The sequence below is a fragment of the Schistocerca americana genome, chromosome 9 (assembly GCF_021461395.2).
Source record: "Schistocerca americana isolate TAMUIC-IGC-003095 chromosome 9, iqSchAmer2.1, whole genome shotgun sequence".
Classification (NCBI taxonomy): Eukaryota; Metazoa; Arthropoda; class Insecta; order Orthoptera; family Acrididae; genus Schistocerca; species Schistocerca americana.
In genome coordinates, this window is record NC_060127.1 from 105,825,187 (window position 1) to 105,846,549 (window position 21,363).

Sequence of the window (21,363 nt, forward strand, 5' to 3'; positions counted from 1 at the left end):
GGGTATCGTCAAGTTCAAGTTTCCTGCAAGCAACAAAACAAGAAAGGGAAATAAAACATCAAGAGTATGCTTCAAGGGCAACAAGAGTGTGTGCAAAAGCTGCTGAGCAAAAACTCTTGTTGACTGTCCGAATCCTGGCTTAGGCAAGTCTGTCAATTTCTTGTTCTTAGACATTTCCAAATATTTATTATTATAGGCTGAAGTTATTTTTTTATATTTTAGTTCCTATATTGCAATTAGCAAGAAAACACGCAGAGCATTTTAGTCACCTGCTGCATTTTAGAATCTTTCACAAATATTTGGCACTTACTTTATTTTTCTATAAAAGTAAAAATATTATTAATACTCACATAAACAATATGTTTTGATTCTGTTTCAATCTTTTTGTAAAAAGAAACATTATAACATTGTTTTACTTACTTGTTTTAATGACGATTGATGAAAGATTGTGGAATTTCTTCTGTAAAATTCAAAATAAAAAAAATGTTTACTTCTGAAAATTTATGTTTGACAGTGTACTATTTATTTTAGAGACATACTATCAACATGAAGACACTCGAAACACCACCCAAATACGAATAAAAACACCTTTTTCCACTGAGGGTAAAAAATGACCCACACGGTACTACTAGGGGTATGGCGAAGTACGGTACTTCTAGTGTTAACTTTTACAGGAACATGACCAGCTTTGTAGTTTCAAATCACATCTTCTAGTGTACATAAGTCAATAAGACACGTAAGCCATGATACGGGAAGCAGGGGGATCAACCTTCTCAAAATAAAATACCGTTACCCGCAATAAGCAGGGCATCATAGATCAAATTGACCAGCTGAGAAACTAGCATGTTACAAGAGCGTTTACTTCACACCAGGAAGCGGCGGACAGCAACCCTCCAACCACATCATCATGCAGGGTCACACTGATAATCAATGTGCTCATGTGTGTCTCAGAGGGCACTAGTGCCACCATGCACATAGCAAGGATAATTGCAAACACTTTTGTGCATAGCCAGATATCGTGGGAATGATTGAGGCCCCTGTTAGACAGCATAACTACATAAACTATAGAATATATATGCAGAAATATCATTAAAACCAAACAGACCAGACACACGAGCATACAACAACAAGTCCAGAATCAATAACCAAGTAGTCAAACAACTACAACATTATGTCCTTGAAAGGCAATCAAGGTTTGATGATATATTGTAATGTCTCCACCTGATTGTTAAGTGTGTGTGGCAGTGTAACTTTAGACTTAGCATAATTTCAATCCCTTTCAAAATGTTTAAGGCCTGACCCTTTACTTTTCTGTGTAGGACTTTTAAATTATTAACTTACTACACCTCTTATGGAGTGGCCAGAATCATGTTAAGTGGCAACTTAAAGCAGACTTTGAATTCCTCAGACTCTGGCGTTCTCGAATCTAACACCAAATGCTCTGCCAGTCTGTCCCACATACCTGACACGACAATTGTCACAACTGATGCAATATTCACCAGCAGTGTCGTATTTTTCACATGCTACCTTCTATCTATTTACAAGTCTTTGACCAAGATTCTGCAGGAAAAGAATGCTGACTTTATCTTTTTTGTCCTTTACTTTTGGCCTAATTTCTGTGAAATCATCGCAACGTATGGTGTCCTATGGTAATCAATGAACTTGTCTTACCCTTCATCCACCCTCCGTAGTGTAATTTCATTACCACCTGACCTCTGCCTATTCCTAGCAAAATATTTTTTTCGCGCTGTATTCTGGCCAATACATAACAGATGTAGCTAATAATTTAAAAGTCCTACAAAGAAAAGCAAGAGTTTAGAGCTTAAAAATTTTGGAAGAGTCTGAAATTATGCAAAGTCTAATGCTATACTCCCAACACTCCCTTAACAGCCAGGTGGAGTTAAGGCATTACAATATACTGTTGAACTCTGATTGCCTTTCAAGGACATAACGTCATAGTTGTTCAGCTGCTTGGTTACTGATCCTGGACTTGTTATATGGTCTTGCATCTGATCTATTTGGTTTTAATGATTTTTATACAGAAATATTTTATAGTTTACATGGATATGCTGTGTAACGGCATCCTCAATCGTTCCCACAATATTTGGATACACACAAAAATGTTTGCAACTTTGCTCGCTATGTGCATGGTGGCGCTAGTGCCCTCTGTGGCACATATGAGAAAGTTGACTAGCAGTGCGGCCCTGCACGGCGAGACGGTTGGAGGGTAGCTGTCCGTCACTTCCTGATGTGAAGTAAACGCACTTTTAACATGTCAGTCTCTCAACTGGTCAGTTTGAACTATGATTTCCTGATTGTTGTGGGTAACAACACTTTATTATGAGAAAGTTGAATAACCCCTCCTTCCTGTATCAGGGCTTATGTTCTATTAATGCATGTGCACCTGAAGATGCAATTTTAAATCACAAAACTGGTTGTGTTTCTGTACAAGTTCACATACAGCTGAAAGCAATTCATTTCAGAAACATGGATTACTTCAGCTGTGGTTGCCCTCAACAGAAAACTATTTGCTCTTGGCCCCTTGTACAAACTGTTTTTGTGGCCGTAGAAGGAACATATAAAGTGCTGCATGGATATAGTTAGAATGCTGCTAAATATTTCAGCATACAACGAGTTTATTGTTTATCAAGCCACCGAAAAGGAAAAAGAAGATGCACATACAAATTTCAGATTTGTCTTGTAACATAACTGTTAGATATTCGTTGGAAGAGTCAGCAGTGTGGGAATTTGTTCATAAGAGTGCTTCAATGCATACAGTATACAGAGTTCATTTTATGCAATCACATATATTTTAAAAACGGCTAGAATTCTATTGCTAGCACTCCATGAAAGTTTAAATAGTTTTTGATAAATAATTGCTGGATTAGAGCAATTAAAATAAAATGTTGCATAAAGTACTACCAGCAGTATTAACATTACGGCAACCAGGTAAATGGTGTAATGGTCTACTTTTGGAAAGCAATACAGCAGCAATTCTGTGTGCAAGTCCTTGGTACATTTCCAGAGGTAAGTGATACTAGACATCATGTACAGGTCACACTATGCCCATTAATCATGGACCAGTGGTTTGTGGAAGTGGAGCTGGTGCCCAATAGTGCCCAGACATATTCTGTCACCTTCAAATCGTACAAAAGTGGTGGCCAAGACATCAGCATGGGTTCACTATCGTGCTCCTCTGACCACTATAGCACAATTATGGACTTGTGACTCAGACGTCTTTTCTGCTGGAAGATGTTATAACCGTCAAGGAAAACAAGGAATGGAGGTGGTCTGCCAATAATGTCTGCAGCTGTCATGATGTCTTCAATTATTACCATGAGTGCCACGGAAGCCCAATTAAATGTTCCACCAGCCTGCCCCTGGGGTGAAGGGGGCATTTTGAGCAGGCGTTCGCCTTCACGACAGTACATCCAGACACGACGGTCGAAAAAAGTGTTCTTCATAGGACCAGGGGACACATTTCCACTGATCTACGATCCAATCTTTATGATCCCATGCCTACAGCAATACTAACTGATGATGCGATGGAGCCTCCTATTCAACCATAAGTGCTCCAAAACACTTGTGTCTCAACCAGCATTGTACTCTTGTCATCAAATCTGCCATAGTTCGCCACTTATCCTGCTTTGCAGAGTGGTGAAGTCCCAACTTCCACATTCTGTGATGAGTGGAGAACTTCCAACAGTCTGTCACCTACTTGTGGCTTCCCTGTCCACCAACTGCTTTTCATAGATGTTCACGTGTGAAAGTACAGGTGGTTTCTTTTTTAACATAGATAAGCATTTGAATAGCATTTGTAGCCTCAACAGTCCTGTATGACTGAGAAAATGCAGATTTTTGAACTCAGTTCGGTCAAAACATAATTGGTGTTTGTACACGGGTTTTGTCTGGTGATAATTTTTATGTCTGAGGTACTCCTAGGGCATCGCACAGTGACGTGAGGTCCGCATACGAAGTGCTTGCATCATAATACAATGTTTCCTTGGAGTCTCCAATGCCATGTGCCATGTCATGGAGCCCCTCCATAAAACTACTTTGCCACGGACTTATTAACAATTAAAAAATATATTGGTGAGTCAGCATAAAACAATTCAGTTAGTTCAGACTTGAAGCTGACTCAGCCTTGTGGATATGTCCGAGATGTTAATGGAAAGTTCCATTGTTTTAAGACAGAATGCATGGATAATAAACCAAGCTGTTATCCATTACATAAGCTTTGTATCACTAGCTTGGAAATCACCTCAAGAAAATTTTTTGACCGTTTGTGAGGGTTGTGGTCTGACCTGCACTGAGTTGCATTATGTTGGCACGGACCTTCACAACTGGTGACCCAGCCCAGAGCCAAATTACAATATTGCAAGAGGATTGATTTTGAAAATTATGTTATAGCTGGAAGAAGCACCAGTATTGCAAGTGGTGACCCCAACTTCTATATACGAAATTTGCTACACACAAACAAGATAAAGAAATTAAATTGATTACAATAGGATTTTCATGGGTGGTGTGCTCATACTACTGGGCTACCAGGCATCAGTGTGCACAATGGAACAAAGCTGCATGCACAATTAAGGGCGGTCACAGTAAATGAAGACAGGTGACCGTAAAGTGAACTAAGAAGATTTAAAAAAGTGTTATTGTGAAATGCAGTTGCTATTTTTATCAAATATGGATGATTTGGCCAGTAAATAAGGGATTGGTACGTAAATCGAGAAGATTCGATAAGCTGTCACATCAATGTGTTGTGACTAATCAACTGGTGTTGGGTGGTCCCATTTGGATAAGTGTGTACTGTTATATCTTATCGGTATTGCTGAGTCATCAGTACCTCAAAAACAAGAGTAATTGGCAATAAGAAGACCCAGTGACCGTGGCTACGTTCACCTGCTACAGGCGGTGAAGGTATCAATGGCAGTTGGCAGCGTCCGAGTAACGGTAGTATAATACATTGGGACACTGAGCAGCTGTGCTCACCTCCACTACACCAGCCCCCTTTGGTAGCAGTTACTGCACACCAGCGGTAATTAACAACTAAACAGTGTGTCTGGCATACTGTTTGAACTACTTCTTAGTTTAGACTATCATTTGCTGTGTATTCAACGTCAACTACAAGAGAGAGCAATGTAGGAAAAGTGTATATCTTACCATTGAGTACATACTATAATTTGTGTTACATCTATAATTTGTATGGAGTGTAGCCATGTATGGAAGTGAAACGTGGATGATAAATAGTTTAGACAAGAAGAGAACAGAAGCTTTTGAAATGTGGTGATACAGAAGAATGCTGAAGATTAGATGGGTAGATCACATAACTAATGAGGTGGTACTGAATAGAATTGGAGAGAAGAGAAATTTGTGGCACAATATGACTAGAAGAAAAGATCGTTTGGTAGGACATGTTCTGAGGCATCAAGGGGTCACCAATTTAATACTGGAGGGCGGCATGGAGGGTAAAAATTGTAGAGGGAGGTCAAGAGATGAATACACTAAGCAGATTCAGAAGGATGTAAGTTGCAGTAGGTACTGGGAGATGAAGAAGCTTGCACAGGATAGAGTAGCATGGAGAGCTGCATCAAACCAATCTCTAGACTGAAGACAACAACAACTGTAATTACATAGTGATAGTGAACTAAGAAATGACATGTCAGCAATGTAACTAGAGATGACACATTGAATGCAGACACGCACAACAAAAATGCAGTTACACATTAGCTTTCGATCAAAACCTTCTTCATGCATGCCCCCCCCCCCCTCCCCCCCCGCACACACAAGACCAAAACCATTGCACAGCTTTTTATATTGGTACGATTACCAACCACGTGTACACCAGGATGACTGGCACTGCACCACCAAACTGTGGCCAGGACCAAAGTATGCCACCCTGCGGCACAACATGCAGCTGGACATAATGTGCTTGATTTCAATAACTGCTTCACTACCCGGGTCATCTGTATCCTCCTCTCCAACACCAGCTTTTCTGAATGGCGCAGATGGGAGTTATCCTTACAACACATTCTCTGCTGCCGAAATTATCCCGGCCTCAGCCTGCGGTAGCCTACTGTCCCACTCCCTCCGCTCGACAGCCCGACAGTTTCTACGATCTCTGTCCATCACCTCCTTCCTATTCTCATTCTCTCACCTCTGTGTGCACTGCACTCTGCCAAAGCACCCACCTGTCTTTCCTCTTCCTTGCTCCTCTCCTTTTCCGCTCCATGTTTTGCTCCTCCCCCTCCCCAATCCCTGCCCCACAGCCTTTAGATGTTACGCCTGTTGGCAGTCTAGTCCCTACACGGTCCTACAGACTAAACTCTTCTCTCCCCCACCTGTATCTTACTAGCCCTTCCCCGCCCCCTCTAGATTGCTACTTCCTTTTATGTGACAGCTACATTCCACACTGAACTGCCAGTGATGGCAGTTGTGTGCATGAGATGGGATTGCTTGTGTGTGTGTGTGTGTGTGTGTGTGTGTGTGTGTGTGTGTGTGTGTGTGTTTGTTTCCTTTCATGAAGAAGTCTTTGGCCAAAAGTTAATGTGTAAGTGTCTTTTTGTTGTGCCTGTCTGAAACTCAATCTGCCATCTTTACAGTGAGTAGCAATCTATCTTTCCCTTTTGTTGTTGATATTACAACCTTGGAGTATACATTGTCAGCCAATCATGCCGTTTACAGAGGAAAGTATTACAATGGAGGGACTTATGTGGGGTAATTTTACATCCCAGTTAAAAAGGGCAATGGATCATTCAGAACAGAGGTTAGATATAGGTTTCAATTAAGTAGAAGATATAGATGAATGGTTGGATATAAAAGATAAACTTGACAGCAAATTGAACAACCTACATGCAGCGAAAGCCACACAGAATGAGTTATGTAAGATGACAGAACTTTAGAGAAGGAGTTTTCAGAAACTAAAACTAGTTTACAGAAAGCAACAACTACACATGTAGATAAAATTATGTTGATCATTAATTATTTAGAACCCAGAGTACAGAAGCTGGAATGTCAAAGGGAACTTGGGATTAATAGTACCATGCTAAACCTAGGAATATGCAATTAACTGTACCCATTCTCAATCTAACAATATTATAAAAATGTCAGCAGATCCATATTTTTAATTTGTTACAGACAGGAATTCAAACAATCTCAACCAACTCAGAAGAGCCAAGCAGTAACGTATGTACATACAAATAACACAAGTAATGGCATGCCGAATTCCGACTATGTACATCGAGAGGAAAGTAAGAACTGCAACACTGACTTAATGTAAGGTATGTCATAGTTTAACATAGATGATGATTTTTCTGCTGTTTTGAGTAGGGGAATTAAGCCATAAATATCTTATATTCACCCTCACTGGTGATACACGCCCAGTGACTTTCTTGGAAGGTTTCAAAGGGATGCAACCCAACGTGTGAAGTGAGCATAATAAGGCACAGTTTGTCATCAGTCATTTAATGGGAAATGCAGCACAATGGTGGGGCATGCTTGAATTAATACTCTGAGTGCAAGTTTAAATCGAAGTACTGGAGCGACAGAACTCAGAAGACATTATGTTCCTAATTATTAGGGCCCAACCATATAACAATAATAAGTGGAAAGGCTACCGAGACTTCACAGAGCATAAATTTAATAAAGCTACGGTAAGTGTCTAGGTGACCCAATTAAAGAAGAACCACCTTGGTGAATAAAGGATAAACTCTTGGGTAGATATTGGTGAAAGATGAATATTCTCTTATACTACCTTTAACAATTCCACTATTGAAACTCAGAGTGGTAGGACTCTTATGGTAACATATCCAATCTAATAATGATGACTGGAATAATAACAACAGTCAAAGGCCAAGAGATGAAAATAGTGAACAGGGGAATACATGGTATAGACAGCACCGGATAGGCAATACTATAAACAATAACAACATCAATAATCAGAGAGGATTCCAATCTACATCACCCAGCAATACAAACAATAATAGCAAAGAAGGGAAAATGAGAGAGCTCCTGGGGATGGGCTCGGCCTCCAGAAACATTTGAAAATGAGACGTGGCTATTCCATTCTAATTTAATAAAGTATGATAAGGGGAGAAGTATATCAGACGATTTATTACAAGAAAAGGAATGAGTCCTAAGAGAATATACAACAAAAATTGGTTGAAATTGTATGCACCATTCCCCGTGCCCATTATTATAGTCTGGTAGTGAAATCAGGGTTATAGTTCAATACTTCTTAAAACAGCAGAACATACATTTTCCCTAGACCACCAGTGACCAGAGTAAAAATAGTAGGAACTACAGGAACAGTAGGTAAGCAAATATATACCAAACTTCTTGGCAGATTAAAACTGTGTGCTGGGCCGAGACTCGATCTCGGGACCCTTGCCTAGGCAAGTGTCCCGAGTTCGAGTCTCGGTCCGGCACACAGTTTTAATCTGCCAGGAAGTTTCATATCAGCGCACGCTCTGCTGTAGAGTGAAAATTTCATTCTAAATATATATCAAGTTACTAGTGAAACTTAGTGTGGAAGAAAATGCCTTTGCACACCCAAATATTTAGTAGCAGGGTTAAATTTATCCATAACTGTAGGAACGGATTGATTATCAGAACAAAGGGAGGGTTATATTGAATTTTAATGAGGGTTTACTAGTGTTTTATAATGGATAAATAAGACAAGACTGATATTATATTTTGATGCAATTGTTCTGTGTAATGATAAAATATCACTGACTGCTTAAATGGTTATGTACAATAGTACACAGAATTTTATACGTGATACACTATGAAAGTTAAGGCCCATGATATAGTGAATATAGTTAATAAAGCTTCAGAAATATTAGATGTAGTATTATTATTGATCAAATATATAGATATTTTTTCTTTAAAACCAGGGATGATTAAAATACTTCCACTGTATACTCAAAGTAAAGCCACACTAACAGTTTTGTTGTAAAACCTTTTTCCATACCAATAGCAGTAAAAGATGCAGCAAAAGAAGAAGTTAATAGAATACTCTCATGAGATGTAATAGAATCATCAAAAAGTCACAACAACAATCCATTAGTATTTGTCAGAAAAAAGAGAACAAAATCACAGTACCAGAATGGAATAGGCCTCTCACCACTGAAGACTTACTTTCAGGCTTTACGGAAACAAAATATGAGGGCACAATGGACCTACCTTCAAGGTACACTATATTGTGTATACTATAATATACACACAGAAAATGGCAGTTAAAATTATATGTTGAAAATAGTGATCAAAAGGAAAACTGAAAACTTTCAACCAGTTTTTAACTGAGGAAAAGCTGTTTGGCTTAAAAATAATGAATTACATACTGATCTGACATCTAATAATGATGCCTTGTAACCAAGGCGGAATGCATCTGGGTGCACAACATAAATAAAAGAACTTAATGTGGAGCATACAAAGGGGGTTTTTCCTTTGAACAACTGCTGCAAAAATCGCCAACACAAGAAACTTTTTATATTGAAATATATTACCAAGTATAGAAGGAGAATAAAGAAAAAAACTGGAAACTGAGACTCCAACAATTTATAATGTAGGGAACTTAGTTTAAGTGAAGAACCATAAATGTAGTTCTCAGAGTGGAAAATTGATAAGTAATTTTATCCATTAATTACAAGAATAACATACCTCAAAACAGCACTACTAACTGATCCACCTACAAAAAACATGAAAGGAATGTATAATATTCAAGACTTATGACCTTCCATACCAAACTATAACTGAGTAATTATACATAATGTCAAAATTCAAAGTGTAGAGACAACTCCCCAATTGAGAACAACAGGTACTATGGATTTATTTAACTTTTATCTAAGTAAATTTGCATAATTTTTATATAGCTTTTATATAATTGTTGGTGACTGGATGGGAGAGACACTGCTTTAAAAGTATCATTAATGAATATTGCCATTAGTCGAGTAGATAGAATACATCCATGTGCCCTACCTGTGGAGGTATTGAGGGAGGGCATGTGAATTAAGTAGTACTAAGGAAGGATGTGATGAGGGTAAACTGTAGAGGTACGAGGTTAACCCAGAAAAAGGTCTTTAGAGGTATTACTGTGATAGGTGAAATATGCTCACTATTTTTATATACTTGAATTTAGCATATTTCGTGATAGTACTCACTTTTCCATGGATGTTTATAAGATGATATTTGACTTTTTTGTGTTGGTTTCAGTCGTCTAGTGAAAGTATGATTCCATAATGCTGTTTCATCAGCTGCGGAAATGTCGTGGTTCAATGCGTTTGCTTCTTTTTTGGTGCTTCAAATAACATTTTTCCGAATGTGCTTCCTTCTTGATGTGTATATAAAAAAGTAGTAGAATAACTCATTTTTGCTGGTCACTTGCAAATTATTATAACGGGGACCTGTACATTGTTCCACCGTCACACACCCAGTGTTCACTGCTGACTGACTACGGTCAAAGACGACTCCAGTGTCAAAGAAATTTCACACAACACACAAGCTTCCACTTGTAACCAGTCTCTTTGATATTATTCGTCACATCTACTAATATTAATCAATATGCTGTCACTCTCAAACATATAAGCAAATTAGCATAAAATAAGGCAAATTACTATTCACAAAAAATATTCTGACAAAAATATAAGAAAACATTTACAACCTCCCTCATTAGATTTGGTATCGACAAATCCAGTAGAAAATAACACATCTCCCAGATCCATTACATAGGAAGATGTAGGAAAAAGTAATTGATTGTGGCTGATAGAAGTATGTGCAATGGTACAAAACAAGTATTACTTGTGAAATAACTCTTGTACAAGAGGTAATTGTTGTTTTGTGTTATGTGAAGAGTACGAAGCTGTTCAGTGAAGTGGACATTTTCTCTTGCATAGTGAATGTAGCATTGGGGAAGGATTGAGCTCATTAATACTTACCGCTCTACGAGCTCTTAAGTTTAGTTGCAGTGTAAGGGATATCAGTGGGAATTGACATGTTTGTCCTCAAGCTGCCAATCACTTTTCAAAATTTGACTGCTCTTTGAAACAAAACTGTAATGATAGCAAGTAGGTTAATAATCTACAACCATTATTTATTTAGTAATAAGTAATCCTTTTTATAGTGTAAGGAATTTTTTTAATATCTAATTGTTGGGTGGGGGTTTGTATGGTTTTCTAGGGGAAGGTAGTTAAAAGTAGAGTAGTTAGTCTTGACTGCTGAGTAGGAATACTTTTTGGACTTTAGCAGGACACATACTGGATCAAAAGATTTCCAGTCAAATAGTATTAGGCTGTCAGCGATAGTGGGGGCCTGAGTAAACTACTTACCAATTTAATTTAAGGTAGTTCTTATGAGACAGTTGATAGTGGAAACAAGAGTCTCCCTCCTATAAATGGGAAAGACTATTCTCTAGTATTAACAATTAAAGCAAAAGAATAGAGAACCAGATTCTTTCCCATATGGGAACACATGTATAAATATTTAGTTATGGCCCAGTACCGTAACAAAAGGGATTAGTTTCACAACACAGTGTGTCTTCTGATCTGCAACACTGCACAACAGCATCATGAAGACCCTCCTGGAGAATTTCTTCCACGGATTTCTCCAGAATTAAAAAATATGTAAGAGACTCAATGTAAAGCAATTCAGGTAGTTCAGACTTGAGCTGACCCTGCCTTGAAGATATATCTCAGTTGTTAATTGAATGTTAGAATATTTTAAGATTGAATGAACAGATAATAAACCGAGGCTTTGTCCAGTACACGAGCTTTCTACCATTAGCCTGGAAACAACCACAAGAAGATTTTCTGAGACGTTGCAAGGTTGTTGTCTGACCAGCACTGGGACCTAACTGCAAAAAGTTGTATTTCAACCAGCATGAAGTCTCGCATATGACAGCAACATGCCAACAACTTCATCATTTCCAAGGCATTTGTTGCCAGGTGCTAGGACCTAACAATCTGTTGCCTACGTCAGTGGATTTCCATATCTGTGGCTTTGTGTTGTCACTAGAATTATTCCTCATTTGTCTATACTCCATTTCCAGATTTTCCTTACCACGTAATGTGCTCACAGCATGACTCTCAATCTCGTGAAGTTATAGCTCATCAGTATATCTGTATCTCGTACTCAACCACTGTTATATTTTATGTTTACTGATTCAATAACTATCAAAGAGAATAGCAGCATAATTTGACTGAGTGAGGCTAATAACAAACAAGGAACAGAGTTCACATCTGCAGACCTGCCAACGTTCGACAAGCGCCGGGATGAGCTGGAGGTGCCCGTAAGAGCACTGTGTGACGAGTGTGGTGTCTGCGGCGACTGGCCGGCGTGCTGTCGTGGCCAGGTGAGGGACCAGGCGGTACTCCCCACTGGCATCCAGGACCCGACCGTGCTGCTGCAGGGACAGCGCCAGTGAAGAGAACAATGACTCCACCTGAATGTGCAGTGACTAATAACAACACAGTGTTTGATGGCATACAAATTAGGCACAGCAGCACACAGTGAGACAGAATGTTATGTCAAATAATACTGTGTTTATTTGTATGTTGAGGATAGGCAGGATATTAATGTAAATGTTAATAACTATAAACAAATAAAATTACATAGTTAAGAAAAATGCTTTAGTGGAAGAATAACTGAACTGCTGCCCCTTGTGAACAGACAGTTAATAATACTGTAAATCTGTAAATGAAACAAGAGATATTGATTGAACTATATATAAAGTTTTAAATGACTCTTTCAGACATTAATTCATCGCATAATGATTACAAAATATTTTCTAATGGAATCATCAGATTAAGTGGAGAATATTGCAGTAAAAATGAAACAGAAACAATAAAATGGATGACAAATGTAAAAGAAGACCTGAAGTAAGCAAGAATACACAATCAATACACCAAACAGAAAAATTTTAAGGCAAAAAAAATTCAGGATTGGACAGTTGTGGCCTGTCAGAAAAATGCAAGGGGACCGGAACAACTGAGACTGATGAGCGGAAGAGAGCCTGTTCCGAGAGAATGGAAGTGGTATGAGAACAAAGAAAAGTTAAAACAAAACTCTCCAAGCGATCTTTTTTTGCACATTGCATGGTCCAGTAGAGCCCATAATAATAATAATAATAATAATAATAATAATATACAACAAGACATGATCAACTACCTAACTGCTATAATTACATTTAAAAATATGTAAAACAGTTTACGCATATAAACTTTTACATACTTATTGTATTGAACTTCTCACATCTATAAAAAAAATTGAATTTTACGTTGAAATAATTCCCCTTAAACACACTTTTAGCTAGCTTGGTACCTTATGAACTGATGTTAAACCACAGTATGATCCATTTTTGTAGTTTCTTACACACAACTTAATTGAAATTGGCATTCTGATTCTACAGAATGGGTATATGATTAGCGAGTCTGAAGAATCCAAATTCCTAGGTGTTTAGATATATGGTAAGCTGTCATGGAAACCCTATGTTCATGATTTTGTTAAAAAACTGAATGCAACTACATTATAACACTTATGTGCAATAGTGATAGTCTAACTCAAAAGTTAGTCTACTCCACTTATTTTCATTCGCTTAGGACATACGGCATTATATTCTGGGGTAACTCTTCTCATTTACAAAGTGAAGTCTCTGCTCAGAAGTGGACAGTTTAAGCAATATGCGGTGTAAGTTTGTGAACTTCTGATTGACCACTCTGTATATGAACGTGGGAATTCTGACACTGGGCTTTCAATGTAGATTATCTAGACTGTTTTTTGTTGTTAACAATATGAGCTTAAACCCAAGAAACAGCAGCTCTCAGTTAACACCAGGCAGAAATCCGATCTGGACTTGGAAGATTAGGGTTTAATGTCTTGTTGATATCAAGGCCATCATGGATAGAGCAACAATCAGACTGTTTCATGGATGGGGCAGGAAATCAGCCGTGTCCTTTCAAAGGAATCACCCCATCATTTGCTTGGAGTGATTTGAAGCTGTATTTTGATCACATCTCCCTGACTCCTCTACAGAAAGATTAACAGCATTCTGCTGAATCCATATGCATTAACACAAAAATTAAAAAATCTTATGGCTAATCCTCACAATTTTGAGTCCAAACTGGAGAATTTCCTCACGGATGATTCATTTGATGCGCTAACTTATTCCAGGCAAATTATTTACTAACTTGTTCCAGGCAAATTATTTACAAATTAATAGCAATAAAACTGACGATAATGTTTTCAATTTAAGTGTCTCCAATGAACATAAAAAAATAATCAAACTATTAGGTTTCCACGTAGATCAGAAATTCAGCTGGGCAAGTCATGCAGAAAAATGGTGTTCAAAACTTTCTTGAGTGATTTATCTGCTGTACAAACTGAGGAATAATGTAAGCAAAACCCTACTAGTATATGCATATTTTGCATTTTTCTGCTCCCACTGCACCTTCTATGGGATAACTGACCCACCTCAAAAACTGTATTCAAGTGGCAAAAAGGCTATCAGATCTAGAGGAAGACTGACTCCAAGAGAATCCTGTAAAAATTACTTTAAAAAGCTCAATATCACGACAGTCCCAAGCGTCTATATGTATAGTTGTCATCTCAGTGTTAAAGAGAATTTAAATAATTTTGACCGTAAGATGTCTGTACATAATCACAAGACAAGAACTGGACAATCAATTGATATACCCTACAGTAGGCTAGCTAAGGTTCACAACAGCCACAAATACCTAGGCCCTAGATTTTTCAATAGACTCCCAAAAGCTGCCCATTCTGTTGCCTGTATTTTTTAAGAATGTTCTAGCAGAGTGGTTTACGAAGGAAGCATAGTACTCCATAAAAAAGAGTATGAGAAATCAGATTTAAGTGACAAAGTTCAGACTACTATCATACTAAATTTTAATAAATTACTGATTAAACGTTTCCTACATATATAATTTTCACATTATATGTAACAATGTGTCACTGGTGTAGATATCATGAAATTTTTATGTATTTTATGTATCTTAGCTTTGTATGTAAATAATTACACCAAAAACATGTAAAATGTTTCAAGGTGAATAAATTCAAATAGTCAATATTAATTCATTTTAAAGATCCCTCATAGGTAGAAGTCAAGAGGTTGAAGGTCTGGAAACTATGTTGGGTATTCAACAATTTTTCTTCGACCTATCCATCAACCATGTAGATTTTCATACAAGTAGGCTCTGACATCTCTGTGGTAGTGAGGCAAAGCGCCATTTCATTTCCAAAGACTCTCTTGGATGACAGGCAAAATCAATGTTTGCAGCTTATGAAGATTCATGTCACCAGTTATGGTACCTTCACAAAGAAGGGCCAATCAAACTGCTCGATGACAGACCACGCCACATATGAATACCTGGTAGATTAACATGTTTGTCCTCATGAATGTGACAATTTTCAGGAGCCCCATACACATAATTGTGACAGTTTACAGTGTCATTCAGCTTGAATTGTGCCTCATCAAACCCACTAACCAAAAAAATGCAAAATGTTCATCTTCATGACGCATGCCTTCAAACCACTTGCAGTACTCCATCCTTTGATCCGGCTTGCCATAATTTATAGTGTTCCATGATCTTGGGATGTACACTTTCCATTTTGCAACCTTCAGAATCATCATACGCTTGATTGGTTTACCGTACTTTCATGTGTACCCTGCTTCACAGATTTTTTTGAGGTGACCTAGTCAAATGTTGCACTGAACAGTACTATTGGCTTAAAATCTATCATGACTACGATAAATTGTTGCACGTGTTGGTAGCTAAGTTCCTCATACACTACGCCATTGCCGTTGTATCACCATCATGTTTTCATACGTGCAGAATCACTTCAATACAACCTTGTGTTGATCAAATGACAGTCTTACTTCATTGCTGCTCTGCCATCTGCTGGAAAACATGCACCAAGATCTGTTGAGAAAACAATGGTCTATGCTACCGCGCAAAATTTTAACACTATGTCATTTTGTTCCAAAGATATTAACTACTGAAGAGTGTCTACAGTTTTCTCGGCCCCTCTTTATTATTAACTTTTCTGATGTTAAATTCGTGTACTGACTCATTCCATGACCACAGAGATTTGTTCCTCAATCTTGTCCTGTGAAACTAGATATGAGCAATAAAATAAAAAATTAATCCATCAAACATTTGATGTGTCATTATTAATTTTGTAATGTTTTGACCAATTGTGGCCACATATAACACTGAATTTATTTTCTTCAGTTTGTTGACACAATAAAGTATCTACTTTGAACAGGTACAATGAATGTATTATTAAGTATTTACGTGGCAAAAACACTTTGAGGCAATTTTTGTGTAATATCTACTCCGTGTATAAACCTTACCAACCATTTCTGAAACAATGTCACTCTTTTTAAGTGCATGTTCATTACACAAAACAACAAAATTCTTAAGGTTTGGTTAGCGACTTAATTTGACAGTAGACAGAGAAGATATAAGCTTATTTTCACCACATAAAAAGTTAATATGTTTCACCCCATGAATCTCTTCAAACACATACACAATAAGAAGTTAGTTGATTGGTTGGTCGATTTGAAGGAGGAGACCAGACAGCGAGGTCATCGGTCCCATCAGATTAGGGAAGGATGGGGAAGGAAGTTGGCCGTGCCCTTTCAAAGAAACCAACCTGGCATTTGTCTAAAGTGATTTAGGGAAATCATGAAAAACCTAAATCAGGATGGCTGGACGCGGGTTTGAACCGTCGTCCTCCCGAATGTGAGCCCAGTGTGCTAACCATTACGCCACCTCGCTCGGTGAAGTTGACTGACTGAACCCCTCTGCAACAGAGTGTTCCTCATTTTGAAACTTCCGGTAGATTACTACTGTGCATCAGACTGGGACTCAAACTGGGAACCTTGCCTTTCGTGGGCTATGCTCTGACACCAATTGAGCTATGGAGGCACAACTCACAACCCTCCCTCACAGCTTTGCCACTGCCACTACGTCTCTCTCTCTCCTACCTTCCAAAGTTCCATAGTACTCCTTCATACCTTGTGGGGAGAAGAGATATATACATTACCGAATAGCTAACCTGTTGCATCGAACAGTCCCATAGGCGGGTTGTCTGTCTAACAGCTTCCAGGAACAACAAAAGCTTTAGTTTCAATAACTCATGTAACTAGTGACTGACTTTAAAAATTTAAAAATGTCATTACTTACTCATTAATAGGTATAATCTTATGATAGAGGTTTAACACAAACCATTATTAAAGTCAGAAAATGTGTGTATGTCTTGAGGCGCCATTAACTCACAGCATGCAAATTACACAGACTATAATCATCCAGTATTTGTGACTTCCAACAAACTTTAAACATAATCTCAAATTTTTTATACATTTTCTCACTTACAGCCGCACAAAATAATGAATGAAAAAGATTTTACTGATTACTAAATGTCTGTTGTTCATGTGATAAAACTTCACCTTCAAGCGTGGCATTCTGAGTTATCATTTCTTTTCAATTAACTCTATTTACCACCTATTTTGAGGACAGTATCCACATATGTCATTGAAGATATCTATGAAATTATATCACTGTATGACACACAGTTTAGGAGAGAAACTATCTTTTCTGAAAAGTGTAAATAGTTATCAATACCCGAAACTAATCAAACCAAGATAATTATCACACCGCATATTTAACCATATAGGTTTTATGTGCTTAGTGCCAAGTATGTAACAAAGTAACTATCTGTGATCAGATTGTTGAGGCTGTGTTATGCTTGAGAATCCAATTCCTTAAAGAATCAGAGGCGGAGTAGTGAATAGATCCACGTAAAAGCATTCAGTTTTTACGCTGAAAACACAGTGTGTGTCATCATTTACCCAAAGTTACTGTAGGTGTACATGTTTCCCAACATACCAGTAGTGAAAAAAAACAGCATCCTGAATGGTCACTGACCTTATTCTTCAATTTATCTGGTGTTTATCACTACCTGACTGACTGAACCAATTTCATTACATTCCACATTTTCACAACACCTTTTATGTCACCTGAAAAAAAACACTTAACAGTTTCCTCAAACTAGGTTTGGCAGCCTGTATGAACTATTTTCACCATTTTTCCATTGTTTGGTACTTGTGTGTAGACAGTCACACCTCACACAAACAGGCTGTTTTCAGCCTCTATGGCCATATCCTAGGAATAACTGAGTTGTCAGTATATAATTATAATAGAGACTAAAATCAGTCAAATATAGACTTTGTCCATCAATTACCACCAAATAAAGGAAAAAATGATGTAAATTCGGAATTAAAAAACAGTACACTCCCCACCCATGATTCTTTAAGGCATCAAACTCCCCTAAATAAAACAGTTGCAAACGTCTGATTACTTCACAAATGAAATAATGTGTTAAATTCTTCATGTTAAGCATCTAAGTGAGAAAAAGTTTAGAAAAATCTGAAGTTATACCTAAAGTTAGTTGGGAGTCCCCAAGTTTTCTCACTCCAAAAGAATGGATGAATACAATCTGGGTAATACATGCCCTGTAATTATGCTGCCTCAAAGAGATACTTGTCTTATAATGTTAAACCTTTAATGTATGAATTTAATTCTTAATAAGTAAATTAGGACAAAATTTAAAAAATTTTAATTCATTAAATAATTATATGAAATACCGAAAATCAAATTTTTGTTGCCTCTGGAAATCATCAGATAGGTAACCTGCACCTCGCTCATGCCCCGTATTAGCTGTTTAATAATACAGATTCTCAATCATCAGTTATGTTTATAGGTGGATCTTCAATGTTGTTGTGATCTACAGTCCAAAGATCAAAGTTCTATGTATCTCTCCACACCAGTCTCTCCTGTACTATTCTCTCTGTCCCTGCACAACTATTACACCCTACATCTGTTTGGTGTGATTACTTAGGGAACCTACTGATACCAAATGACACCTTTGACTCATGAAGTAATAATACCATGGTGGACCTTCACCATAGGAATACAAACAGAGATAGACCAGGGCTGTGATGTTATTTAATTTTGCTTCTACATCATTTTGTAGAGTGTGTGCACACATGCGCGCGTGCGCTCACACACACACACACACACACACACACACACACACACACACACACACACACTCTCTCTCTCTCTCTCTCTCTCTCTCTCTCTCTCTATCTTTCCTCCAATACAAAACTGATGAATTTCTGATACCTCAAGATATCTCCTACCAACTGATCACTTTTCTACTCAAACTGCTGCATTTTTTTCCCCTCCCTGATGAGATTCGGTATTTTTGGTATTTTTTATTAGCAATCCTATCTACCCATCTAACCTATAATACTGTTCTCGAGTGCCACATTTCAAAAGCTTTTATTCCCTTCATGTCTGTATCATTTCCATACAAGATTACAATCTAGACTAATACTTCCAGGAAATAGTTTCTAAAAGTTAAATTTATAATTAATGTTAACACAGTTCTGTTTTTTCAGAAAAACTTTTCTTACTATTTTATATCTTCTCTACTTCAGATACCTTTAGTTACTTTGTTCTCCAAATAAACTTGCCTAATACTTTTAGTGTCTCAAATTCTAACCTAATTCCCTCAGTATCATCTGATTTAATTTGACTACATTGCATTACCATTGTTTTAATTTTGTTGCTGTTCATTTTATGATCTGTTTTCAGTACACTACCCATTTTGGTTAACTTGTCTTCCGAATCTGGCAGAATGGCAATGTCATAAAGGAATGTTAGAGTGTGTGCATCTTCTTCCTGCACTTCAATCCAGTTCCGTAATATCTTCTTGTTTTTCTTTACTGCTTGCTCAATGCATACATCAAACAAATGTTGGAGATAGGCTACAATCCTATCACATCCCCTCTTAACTACTTTGTCCCTTTCATATCCTTCACTTCTGACAAACACTGTCTGGTTTCTGTAAAAATTGTAGATAACCTTTTGTTTCCTGCATTTTATCCATGATAGCTTTATACATGTGAATAGTGGATTCCACCTAACATTGTCATAATATTTAATTAAATCTACAAATGGTATAAATGTTGATTTGCCCTATTTTTAGGCTGTAAGTCTGACACTTAGTGCCCATTCTCAATCTTCATGTAGGCTACAGTATAAAATATAGACACAATTACACCAGAATCACAAAGAATGTAAGCATTTATAGAACTTTTTTGAAGGTTCTGACACAATTTAAAAATAATAGTAGACATAAAGAATATTATCAGCCTCAGGAACTCAAAAGTGATGTGGACATCAATGAGGGAGAAATCTTTGAGGATAACTGTTAACAGTTGAGAACTGGAGGATGTGATCCAGTACAAGTACTTGGCAAGCCTGCTGACAATGGATCCTCTCTACGCAAATGAAATTCAGGCAGCGTTCACCGTGGTCAAAGCCACAATCAACAAGAAGAATACCCTGCTGACCAATAACTTGAGCTTGGAATTAATGAAGAAACTGGTGAAGTGCTGCCTCTAGCACATTTCACTGCAAGGAGCAGAGATGTAGACCATGAGAAAAGAGGACAAAAAAACATAGAAAATTTTGAAATGTGGTGTTCGAGAAGAATACAGAAGATCAAGTGGACAGATCAGGTGACAAAAGATGACATGCTGTGAAGAGTAGGAGAGAAGAAAACTATTCTGACTATAATTCTTCAGAGGAATGTCAACTGGATTGGACTCATACTTAGATATGAAGGGCTCATACATTGAAGGGAAGAATTCAACATCTGGATGACATGAAAGATAGAAGGAGATGCAAAAGACTGTAGGAAGAAGCTGAACACAGGGGACACTGGCTTCAGAAATTCTCCATACGAAGATGAGGACCTGCCACTTGGTAGCATACTACATAATATAATACTAATGAACATAGCAATTCCAACAAGAATACTCACAACTTACTTTTGCACAGAAAGGAGCAAAGAATGCAACCGTAAAAATGTTTGGCCACTTTCTGCAGATAATAGAAGTTTTAAAAAATCAAAATAATTTCTAATTGACAAGCTCTGCTCCACAAGTGGATTCCTGAGTAGATAGTATGTACAAGGACGGTCTGGAAAGTTCTTGGTCTGATAGGAAAAACAACAATTTGTGCTTTCAAAGCAGTTTTATTTTTAAACATGTTCTCCTCCAGTACCCAGCAGTGTTCCAATGCCATTATCCCTGGAGGAAGTACTGCAAAGTACCCCTCTACAGCCACAATGATTTCTTGACTGGTCAAAAAGTGCTGACCTGTGAGGAATTTCTTCAGTCTTGAAAATAGATGAAGTCCGAGGGAGCCAAATCTGGGGAATAGGGTGATGTTCCACCACTTCCTAGTGCAAATTCCTCAATTTCCTCATTGGAAAGAC

General features: G+C 37.7%; 1 protein-coding gene across 1 annotated transcript in view; it reads right to left on the reverse strand.

The window, feature by feature from the left end:
* Window positions 1–21,363, reverse strand: part of LOC124550707 (beta-1,4-glucuronyltransferase 1-like) — an 87,832-nt gene that overhangs the window by 47,960 nt on the left and 18,509 nt on the right. Inside the window, exon 3 of the mRNA XM_047125429.1 lies at window positions 12,242–12,436. Within this exon, the coding sequence (XP_046981385.1) occupies window positions 12,242–12,436 (195 nt within the window). The remainder of the gene's footprint in view (window positions 1–12,241; window positions 12,437–21,363) is intronic.